This window comes from Watersipora subatra, chromosome 1, assembly GCF_963576615.1.
Source record: "Watersipora subatra chromosome 1, tzWatSuba1.1, whole genome shotgun sequence".
Lineage (NCBI taxonomy): Eukaryota > Metazoa > Bryozoa > Gymnolaemata > Cheilostomatida > Watersiporidae > Watersipora > Watersipora subatra.
The window spans coordinates 11302410-11314895 of NC_088708.1; the positions used below are offsets into that span (position 1 = coordinate 11302410).

Consider the following 12486-nt stretch of genomic DNA (forward strand, 5'->3'; position numbering starts at 1 on the left):
ATCTAATAAATGTGTGTGCGTGCGTTTGTGTGTGTCAATTAGCATTTGTCTCAGGTCTTTTGCCATCTGTATGTCCAGTTATAGCAATGAAGTTACAGGAAAAAATTCACTTTGCACTAGATTTTACCTCAGAACCTCCAGGTATGCAGATATAATAGCTATGCTATCCTCTAGGCCAAGGGGCTACAACGCTATAATATGGAATGTTTGTGCATATACTCACTACACCGGTGAAATATGCATGCTTGAAGCGCTTGCGAAAACACTATTGGTTACTACTAACACGCTGAAGATCATGATTGTGTGAGAGATCATTGCGCATAACAATTACAAGCTGGCTTCATGGCTCTTATTGCAAGAAAGATTTAGCCAAGCTCAAGTTACTAGCTTAAGTTGTTCAAACTAGTTTATTTGCTAATTTTGTTATTGGCTAATTAGTTAACTTAGCTAATGGCAACTACACTAATTACCTGCCATAGTTTATATGCTGTTTTTTAGTACCCGTCAGCTAGTTTGTCTCTGAAACTTGAAAATTGTTTAAATGACTATTACTTCTATAGTTAGATGAGAAAAGCTCACATATCGAGCACTCAAAAACACTAGAAGCTAAACTGCCAGTTAATAGAAAGAAAGTTCTACAATAGGATATTAGCCCTTGCATGGAGATACGATACGATAAGTTTAAAAAAAAATTTGAGTGACGTCCTGATACCCCATTTTTGAGTTTTTATTACTGAATGGTCTACAGATATTGAGCTTCAACCATACACACATTTGAAAAAAATTTGAGCGTCATCGACCAGATTATAGCAAAACCAATGTAACTCTCAGACTGCGTGTGATGCTGTGACAATGAGATAGCAAAGATAACCTCAGTGCTCAATAGAGACAGTGTGGAAAGAATGAGTGATGTGATATAGAAACAGAAAATAAAAACATGGAACCATTTACTGCACAGCTCTTGACCACCCATACCCATTTATCTTGGATAGGAAACCAAGGTAGTTAGTCACAAGAAAAACTTGTGAAGAGATGGCACCACCACCCATACCCATTTATCTTGGATAGGAAACCAAGGTAGTTAGTCACAAGAAAAACTTGTGAAGAGATGGTACAAGATATTGATGGCAATTAAAGGTGGTGAGGAACGAGAGGGTTGGCAGCAATGTTTTGTACCAATTAGTGCCTTCTTGCAGAGATATCAATGCCTTATCTGAGATGCACTACTTGTCAAATCACTTACATATACTATACTATCATACTAAAGTGTGCTCATGTGCATTTGTAGCTTTTAGATGTATGTAAGTGAAACTGTCCTTCCATGGGTAACAGACAAAAAATTTCTACTGATATGTGTAATCGTGAAGATAATAATCCTTGAGGTGCCAAAAGATGAATAAAAAGACAATGGCTCACACAAGTATGCAAACATCTAGTTAAAGATGTGATTACATGAAAACGCCATAAACATGGTCGCTGGCTACATACAAATCAGTACAATTTAGGATCAACATCATTTCACTCCAGCCACCAATTGTAGACTTGCTGTTAACAAATTATCTCTAATTATGTATGTTGTACATTATAGTCAGTTTCTATTGTTTCACTAAATCTGCACTACTCAAAACCTATATACGTGTATATAAATCTTGGAGTCTTGAATCTTGTGTATGTCCAGCTATAGCTATTAAAATCTTGGAATTAAAATTCACTAGATCGCATCCTGCTGGATTTGAACTTGCGAATCTAGCAACTACAAATTTCCAACCATGTGTTTACCACTGAGCTATACAACCATTCGCATTCTATTGCACTTATCATATACCGCAAACAGTATGCACACGCATACGATGCTAAATTGCACACAAAATGTGCACTTTTGATTATTAACTAATATTACCTTTTGCATTTATTTTTTGAAATTGTTTATCAACTAATTTTTTGCTACTAACACTGATTTTTTTTGAATGTGTCATTTTACTTTCAAATGTGCGATACACTTGTATTTTCGCTTTTTCGTAAGTTCAATTGCTAAATCAGTAAAGGCTAAAACTTTTTATGCGGACGATTGTATTATCTCGAGTGGGAATAGCCTCTACATTTTCCCTCAGACAAAGTATCAGACAAAGACAGTCCAATATCTCATTTTTACATTTGTACCAGTATTTAGAAGTACCAGTATCACCGTATTCAATGTTTTGATGAATAGCTTCTGCTGGAACAGTAACCTTTTTTATACAAACACACTTCTATGAACGAATAGTTATTATTAATTCAACATATCCAGGATTTTTATTTTGTCTTTTTCAGTTTGTATTAATTGTATCATTACCAAATCATCTTTTATTGTAATAGTAGCAAAACGGACTTAATTTAGCTATTACTTGCTTATTAATTTACATTTAAGCACTTTTACAGTTGTTTTATTTTGTTTCTTAATTTATTTGACCAGCACAAAAAATTTTCCTCATGATATGAAGTTTGAAAGTTACAGTTGTTTGACAAAGTGAAAACCTTGACAATTGTTTTATTTTTTCTTTTAATTTTTTCAAACTGCACAAAACACGTTATATGTTAAATAAAAATCAGTTTTCCGTGCAAAGATTTTTATTACTTCAGGCATCTATAAGTTGTTTATATAGTTACATGTATATATTTCGTAGGTACAATTTGCATTGATAATTTGAAGTGACCAGTCAATCTTCTCAAATGCTTGTGTATTTTATAAACCTTGACCATATTAACTCAGCCATTGTGTATATCAGGCTAAGTAGTTAGGGAGCCATTTTTTTATTTGACCTGTTTGGGTGTCAAATAGCTTTGCTCTTTGGTATCTTGTATGTGAATAACCAGTATATATTACATAATTCTATTGCCCTCAAAATATCGACAAAACCACTAGATGCTCACTGTGTATGTATGTATAAAACTCTCTCTATGTCTTATTAATTGAACATAGCTCTATGGTAAACGTAAATAATACCAATTGATTAGTAGAATTTATAGGGTACATAACCTCATTCACAATGAATAACATGAAACAAAATGAGAACATGATTGGTGTCATACATAACAATAATATTTAGCATCGTTTTTTAGTCTCTTGAAAGAAATTTCGTGAAACAAAATGGATTCTTGTAAGAATATTTGTTCCATCATACAAACGAACAAAACAAATATCAGAATAGATTATTTATATATTTCAACGCTCGACTGTATGTAGTGTAAAACTGTTGTCACATGGCCGGCTTTCTAAGGTCATTAACAGCTGATAAGCTTACAGCTTATGGATAAATGTGCTATTTTATTATTAAAAAACATTCGGTGCTTTATACTAGCTTTTTAGTGATGTTGTGTATGTAAGGGTCTAGTATAATGGCAACATCTATACATAACTCAATGAGTGAGCACAATAACTTCTATACTGGCAACCATATAAATGTTCTATTATATGTGTCGATATGGAAATGAAACAAGTTTTACCCTTTTTTACTTTTACCTTATCCAAAAATGTGTGGTAGTTGGTTTGTGTGAAAAACCAGGAACATTAAAACACAATTGTATATAGAGTATGTAATTTAGAATGGTAGCTTTTTGGAAATCTAGAGGATTTCTGCCCATAACTTCTAGTTTTTCAATACTTTGCAGTGACATCAATTATTCTCTTTCTGAAACCATAAAACAATGGTCGAGTCTCTTGCAAAAAACCAGCAGGTTGAAAACACAGTGCAAGTCATTTACATATGTTTTGCCTAAAGCAGTAAGCATCAGTTGAGAGTAACAACTCAAGTGACAAAAAGGATACATAAGAAGGTAGAACATATTGAGGATTCCCAACTTTTCTTTTTAACATATATTTGTTTGAATTTTAACACATTTTTTTCAGATACAATACAGGTTTTCCATCTGTCAAAGACTCTTTGCTAAACTAAAATCACCTGAACATCATGCACCCTGAGTTATTAGGATGACTAAACACTTCACTCAATGAGGTAGAGACAGACACCGCCCACATTTCCATATTTATCATCTAAGCTAAATTTGAAAGGCACTGTACCAATAATCCAATCCAACTAATCTATAATGAGCAGAGAAAAACTTTGTAATGTTGAATTGAAAGCTTTTAATGGTATTTAATTGATTACTAACACCATTTGAAGGATCTGAATGAGCAGATCAGAATAAGCATTAACGACTCAACGATTCTGATGATGCAATTCTGACGAAACGTTGGTCAAAATATTTATGGATAAACTGTCAGCCTCTAGCAGAAATGCAAGCACCATCTTATTTCTGCAGATTAGTGCTTGGAATCTCAGTTAATCTTTTGCAATATTTCCAGCTCCAGGTCTTCTCAAGAAGGCAGTTTGGAACTTCCACTGTTTGACCTAGCAATCAGTTAAGCTTAAACATAAATAAGCTGATCAGAAAGGATAAACACTTTTTAAGAGCTCGTCAGACTATTCGACTCTGTTCTGCAGTTACGGTATATATACCATATAGAACAGTAGTCTTTTGATAGCCTTATGAATGATGTACTAGCGCTCTTCAATAGCGTTTTAGCAGTGATCTTAGCAATGTTGAGTTAAACATGAACTTACACAAAATCTTTGTAGATTTTATCAGAAAGTATCGGTATTTTTCTATAATTTGCGATTGTTTTCCATGTTTGAGGTGATCTGATTGAGAGAATATTTCAAGATTAAAGTCGACAAAACATGATCACGGTTATAAAGCTCTGATCAATCGAAAGTGCGATTGTGATGGCTATAATTGCAAAGAGACCGACAGAATAAAAACGCGTAACACTAATTTTAACGCAATAGCCAATAACAATTATTACAATGATAACAACTACATGTAATAGCGTTATTTCGCACGAATTTTTCATTTGAGTGCTTCAATCGCGATCAAGTTTTATCGATTTTGAACTTGAAACATCCTAGGCATCAGATCACCTCAAACATGAAAAACAATCAATAAAAAATACTGATACTTTCTGATAAAACCGCAAAATCTTTGTGTAAATTCATGTTTAATAGGAAAGCATTTCATATTTAGCAGATGACTGTATTTACTTCTGCACACTTCATATTCAGCAGATGACTGTATTTATTTCTGCACACTTCATATTCAGCAGATGACTGTATTTACTTCAAGTTCTGCACTGACAAAACACTTATAATTGTTGGATTACTTGGTTGACCAATGCTCTGTACATCTAACTACATGTGCTATAATTGCAAAAAGCAAAAGCTCTTTCTTTATGCAAATAATGCTGCTTTTTTAAATTATTGTAAGCTAAAAACCAGAAGGTCACTAAAAGCCAAGCTTGAAGCAATATTTTATCATTGTTGCACAGTATTTATGAATGTGTTGATAGTAAAACACATTAGGCAGAAAGTTAAATGTGTCATATCCTTTAATGAAACAACATACGAACATAAAATGGCTCATTTATAGCTGTCATGAATACGTCGCTGACTGGAGTTATAAATGGTCACAGCGAACTGTTCAGACACTGCATTCAGACAGTGCATACAGACACTACCTACAGACGCTGCCTACAGACACTACCTACAGACGCTGCCTACAGACGCTGCCTACAGACACTACCTACAGACACTACTACCTACAGACACTGCCTACAGACACTATCTACAGACACTGCCTACAGACACTACCTACAGACGCTGCCTACAGACACTGCCTACAGACACTACCTACAGACACTGCCTACAGACACTACCTACAGACAGTACCTACAAACACTACCTACAGACACTACCTACAGACGCTGCCTACAGACACTACCTACAGACGCTGCCTACAGACACTACCTACAGACGCTGCCTACAGACGCTGCCTACAGACACTACCTACAGACACTACTACCTACAGACACTGCCTACAGACACTATCTACAGACACTGCCTACAGACACTACCTACAGACGCTGCCTACAGACACTGCCTACAGACGCTGCCTACAGACGCTGCCTACAGACACTGCCTACAGACGCTGCCTACAGACACTACCTACAGACACTACTACCTACAGACACTGCCTACAGACACTATCTACAGACACTGCCTACAGACACTACCTACAGACGCTGCCTACAGACACTGCCTACAGACACTACCTACAGACACTGCCTACAGACACTACCTACAGACAGTACCTACAAACACTACCTACAGACACTGCCTACAGACACTACCTACAGACGCTGCCTACAGACGCTACCTACAGATGCTGCCTACAGACACTGCCTACAGACACTACCTACAGACACTACCTACAGACACTGCCTACAGACACTGCCTACACTTGCATCTCTCAAAATGCTGACATCTTTAAGTTTTAGGAGTTTTACACTGAAGTGCAATCACAGTGCTCTAGTTTTATAGTTTTTTAGTTTTTAGTATTCAGAAGTTTTTCACCTTTAGCTCTGATGGACTGTAAGACTGCAGCTAATGATCCGTCCTTTTTCATTGCTAAAAGCTTCTTCTTTTTTTCTTTGATCGCTTTTTGCCGTGCCAGAGTCATTGCCTTTTCACGACCAACTTTGTCTATTTCATTTTGACGGTCAATGCATGCCATGGCAAACATTCGAAACTCTTTATAGTCCAGCTCCTAAAAATTTAAAAACAGAACAAATAACCCTGTTTATTCAGAACTGATGGCAAAATTACTATTATTATGTTGGCGAAGTCTTAAACTAAATACTAATCATCTAAGTATGATTTAAAGTAACACTTGACATTCGGTAGAATAAGCATAGAAGCTGTCTGTCCTATGCATTACATTGACCTACGTTGAAAAAAAATTCACCAAGACATCTTGTGGAATCCCAATGATCCCATACACATTTATAAACAAGTATCACAATGGCATCATACATAAACATGTATAAATACATGTACATTGAATAACAGCCAATATATAGAAATACTCTTTGATGTCTTGAAAACAAGGTGATATTTCACGTTAAAAACCCACCTGGTCACCAGAGAGGTCAAATTCTTTAAAAATGTCTTTGATAGCATCTTCACGGAAATTAAACAAAAATCCAAAGTTGATGAATTCATCCACTGAGACGGCATTAGATGCATCTTCATTGAGAAAATCAAAAACAGTTCTTGAATGGCTGTATATGAACTGCTTCTCTATGCTATCCTACAAAATGACAAAATGCTCAAGCAAACAGAAAATATTGCTAGGTTTGACAAGCAGCGGAGAGACAACAGTGAAAATAAGTCATTATATGTGTCGCTGTCAGATAAAAGATGTTCATTTAGGAATACTAAAGGCACAAGACAGTATGCATAAGAATATGCACAGAAATATGAAATTTGTACACACCAATATCAACACCTGTATGCGGAGCACAAATGATCCACGTGACGTGTCTGTTCAAAACCTTGCTACACACTGACAAACGGACAACCGCAGGCGATGCTTACAGTTTGATAGTTATAGCTACACACTCTGATGCAACTTTATTCTGCATGACGAATAGAAAATGACCACTGAGAATTGGCCTCACTCAGTAAGGTGATGACCATAAATTCCTTACCCAACTTTTCTTTGTAGTTATGGAAACAGTCCGAGCAAGCGTGTTGATTATTTATTACAGATGCTAAACAACTTGTGATAGCAATAGACACTACTTACATTGTTACATATCTTGTTAATGGAGAAAAGGCTGTGTAAACAATGAAAATCAACCAACTGCAATGAAAACTAGAATTATAAAAAAATATTTGGATCATGAAATGAACAAAAAAGATAAGAACTTTTAGTTTTCAATGTATTATATACGTGAAAACTAATAAATCTAAAACATTTTGTAAGCAATTCTGATAAACATGAAAAGCCTTTCGTGCTATAAAAAGCAATGCACTCTCGGGTTACGATGTCCCTGTTATATGATTTTTTTGCTTTATAACGTCACACACGATGTTTTTTCGTCCTTACCATACGACATTTTTTTACCATACGATATCAACAAAAATTTCTTGTGAAAGTGGAATTTGGCAGTTGGTGTGATGAATACGTCGAAATAGCAAAGCCGATATGCGTTATATTCGTTATAAGTTATAGTGAAAAAGAAACCGGAAACAGATAGGTGACAACATTTTTGGCAATGACAATGTTGGAGTTTAGTTTAGTAAAATTAATACTCTAACTTAACTTTAAGTATGTTTAATAAGCTAAATTCATTTAATTTAAATTCAACGTTTATGTTATACGTCTGTATGTATGTGTATACGCGTGTACTGCACATAGCACATTGTAATGTTACATTTTATTGAGAATCATAACCACTAAATACATTAAATACACTAAAGTTACTGTAGATAACTATTGTTAATAAGATTAACATACGATTTTGTTATGAATTGTCAATATGTCGTAGCCGTAATAAGTCATAGCTTTGCTAAGCTAGCGAACCCATGATTCATTGATGTGAATCGAGTCTGTAGCGTGATTTCAAACTTACTTTGTGTCCCGCCAGTAAATACAAACTGTGTAGCTATCAATTGCACTAATAACTACATTTATTTTTATAAGATGTAATAGTTGCGTGACTGCTATTGTGGAGCGTATGCCGGATAGCTTTCAGGATAGCAGGGAGCAGAACCCCGCACGCCATACCTACGATATTGGCCTGAACCAGGCCTAAGCTTACATAGCAGGGCGCAGCACCTGCAAGACTGTGGTCTAACCAGGTCTTATGAAGACACAATGGCTGCCAGAGGTGCTTATTACTACTAGCTTGACTCAAGGAGATAAACTTTCCTGTCTTTGGTGGAAGTCAAACCGGAGTCACTACGGTTAACTAGACTTACAAGTGTAAGTGTCAATGCTGTGATTCCTAAGTGGTCAGGCAAATAAACTGCGTTGTCACTAAAATTGTATTATCTCACCTTAACAGCCACGATAATACAGATAATAACGTAGAATTCATTGAAATCTATTTGCCCGGATCCGTCAAAATCTAGCATGTCAAAGATCTTGTAAACCATGCTTTGCTTCATATCTGTTGCTCGTTTCATGAACTGGTAGAAGAGTATGTCTGACAAAGAGAGACAATCTCAAATATAATCTGCTCAAGATTCTTTTCTCATGGAAACTGTCAGATGTTGGAGTAAATGATACTATAAGAATATACTGTAGTTCATTAAATTCGCTACACAGCTTAAAAATCTAATAGGTACTTCCAGTACATATATGGTTATGTATATATACATATACTAGCGGAATGTTCGGCGTTGCACAGGTATTAAAAACCAGCTTATGATGGTAATGTGACGATAATAGCGATGGTAATGCCATACTTATATAAACTCTACTTATAAACAATGTCACTTGCCATTAGCCTGGCACATTGCCAATGGCTAATTTATGTAAGCTCTTACTAATACATAGAATGACGTTGTGCCGTAACAGAGAGCAGTAGCATATTTTTACCCGCATAGCGACATATATCGCCCAACGAATATCCTACAGCCTACAGGATGAAATTATTCGATGGATTTAATAATTCGCGAATTTGCATACTAACAATTCCGTGAATTAGTAAAATCCGTGAATAATTTGTTTTACTTTTCAACGCAAGGGAGAATAACTACTACCTCAAATTAAAAACTAACCGCTGGGCAGAGTTAGTAAACAGAGCTGAGTTCCAAACTCTTTTAAAATCATCGCCGTGGCTTTGAGTTAAGCCCATTGCCAATGCATCACACTTCTTTACAAAATCATTCAAGGTTGTCACAAATTACAGTATTTGGAATTCGGCACAGCGTCATCATCGCAAAAATCTCTCTTGCACTTTGAAAAAAACTCTTCTTTACGTTGAAAAAACTCATAACTTACCACAAGTTGTTGGTTCACCAAAAGCCTCCACATTGTTAAATATTCATAAAAACCTCTCGATTCAGTCAAAAATTTATAGTTTAGCATGATCGACATAAATTTCCTAGCTAAATAGATACCTAAAGACGTGGTATAAGCACGTGAAGATTTTACTCTATTGCTAGCTGCTTTCATGGATTATTTTATTCGTGAATGTGTTCATCCGTGAATAATTTAGTCCGCAAAAATGCCATGAAAAGACAATTCTCGCAAAATTTAACTCTGTGAATAATTTCATCCTGTAAGGTACATCAAGCTTGCATGGCTTAATTGGTAAGGGAATGGACTGGCAAACAGGAGGTTGCGAGATCAAATATTCTGCAATATACGGATTCTTATTTCCAATATTTTAATAGCTATAGCTGGACAAACAGAACTGCAAACAGACTTTGAGATTTTTATATATAGATGTACGTCATACATATAGCATCAAATGAGATCAAGAAAATAAAGCCTAAATGCTACAAAACCAATATTTCATGTGAGAAACTAAACTAATAATCAATAAGAGGTTTTTATTGCCAATTTACCTTTATGTTAAAGACAGGCACCAAGAGGTGTAGCCTTAGCACTACAGGAGGTTGACAAATCATAGGTAAAGGTGATGCAAAGGATACAGAGCTTATGCTACATGAACTTTAAATTAAACTAACTTATTTAAATATTTTCATTTTTGATATTTTTTACATTTTATATTTATTTGAATTACTATGGCCAGCCTCTCCATTGCCACTTGCTACAGGCTTTCTCTTCTTCGCATCACTTTCACATTGTTCATAATAACTACTATAAATTTTCAAAAACTTTAAAATGAGATCTGAAAATGATTGCTTTAGATTTGTAAGCAAGGCACTGCTTTCTTCCCTTTCTGCATCACTACTACGCCTCGCACTATCTTCATGGATTCATGATTATAAGACTATAACAGAGAATTTGAAGCACTGTTAAATGTTATTAAATAAGAATCTAATCAAATTATTTGAAAGAGAACTGCCTTCATATGCACCGATTTCAAAACTGCAACGTGCTAAAAAACTTTGGATGTGAGAAAGTTCATCAGAGATTGAGTGAAATAGTTGCACAAATTTCAGGTTGTGTGTCAAAACATCTGTATGCTCAAGTTACCATAAGTTAAAGTTTTACAGCGATTTCCCCTACTTCGCGGCTCCAACTATTGCGGCTTTGCTGTATCACAGGTTTTTAAAGATGGCGGTCACTTGAGTTTCTCCATTTTCATTTACTAATGTACAAGTTGTTTTCTTGCTTTGAAATGAATAAATTAAAGAGTCTGTGAAGTACAATTTACTGTCATTGAAGGACCTCTCTCCAGTGGTGGTGGCCTTAATTTAGATATGCATAGCAATCAGTGTCATCCCTAAGGCTTGAATGCGGAGAGCACATTCAATCGATATGAACATCCACTAGCAACGAGCTGGTAAGTAAAATCAAAATCTATTTTAAAAATAGCTTGATACTGCTTGAACAGAAATTGACCTTCCCTTACAACTTAATCTACAAAAAAACGTTTTTTATCATTCTGCTATCATGACACTGTTTGGCTCAAAAAAATTTAACAGACTTTGACTCTGTGATTTGTCCCCAGCCATGCTTTGCTTTTCAGTTCTCATCAATTTCTTACAGCTTTTAGTATTGTATATAAGATATGCTAGCCAAGTTGCTAGCATATGTAAGGATGTTAATGCTTTTATGCTCTTACACATAGGGTACTTGTGAAAGTTCTGAAAACAGTTAAAATGTTCTGAAACCTGTGGATCATGTTTAAAAAAATCTAGTTTCAATTTCGCGGATATTCCAATTTCGACTGTGAATTTTAAATGTAACTCTCCCCATAACTGAAGTAAGATGGATTACTGTCAAGCTTTTAGAAAATAGCAGTCTAGCAACTGTTTTTTTTTGTTGCAGAAGATTGAGAACAGGTTTGGTCTGCCCTTCTATCCTAAGTTCGATATTACACCATGACTTACCATTTAATTCGCCTTGTTCATGGATGTCCAGAAGGTTGAACAGTTCCAAGATTATTTTAACATTTTTCCCTGATAACAAACACGTCGTCTTATCAGGGTGAACACATTGAAGTAACTTTGAGGTGACCTTCATCTTCATAGATGGATAACCTCACTCGTGCTATTTTCTTTGCAATATGAAGGGGACTCCTGAAAGGATGAATAGGTTGTGGGATGTGGCAGGTGAAACACTAAAATCTTAAAGATTGACTTGCAACAAAATTCACATTACAGTTATTTGGTATCAAAAGATTTACCATGTCTTACTCTGTTGTGTTGTAGGTGCCACATATTTGGAAATGTGATTACAAGCTCTTAAAAGCTCAAAAATGAAAAGCCGCCGTAGATTGGAATCTCTTTATTTCTCTGACATAGTCACGAAATTTATTTATTGTCTTGTCACGTGATGTTCTCACGTCAGTTGAAAGGCCAATAAAAAGCTCAATATAAAACTTATCGTAGCATTAGTTTATGACCAACACTTCAGGTTTTACCGAAGACCTCATATCAAATATAGATGCTCGCTACTATACAGTTT

The 12486-nt window shown here is 35.4% G+C and overlaps 1 protein-coding gene across 1 annotated transcript; it reads right to left on the bottom strand.

Annotated features, from left to right (window-relative positions):
- Positions 1-4265: 4265 nt before the first annotated feature.
- On the bottom strand, positions 4266-12063 carry LOC137410635 (EF-hand calcium-binding domain-containing protein 9-like). Its single transcript, XM_068096087.1, has 5 exons — positions 11910-12063; positions 8937-9085; positions 7006-7182; positions 6447-6639; positions 4266-4388 (listed from the first exon to the last, which is right to left on the bottom strand). Exons 1-5 carry the CDS (start codon positions 12046-12048, stop codon positions 4288-4290), a joined length of 759 nt encoding a protein of 252 aa, XP_067952188.1. The 5' UTR covers positions 12049-12063; the 3' UTR covers positions 4266-4287.
- Between the last annotated feature and the right edge of the window lie 423 nt (positions 12064-12486).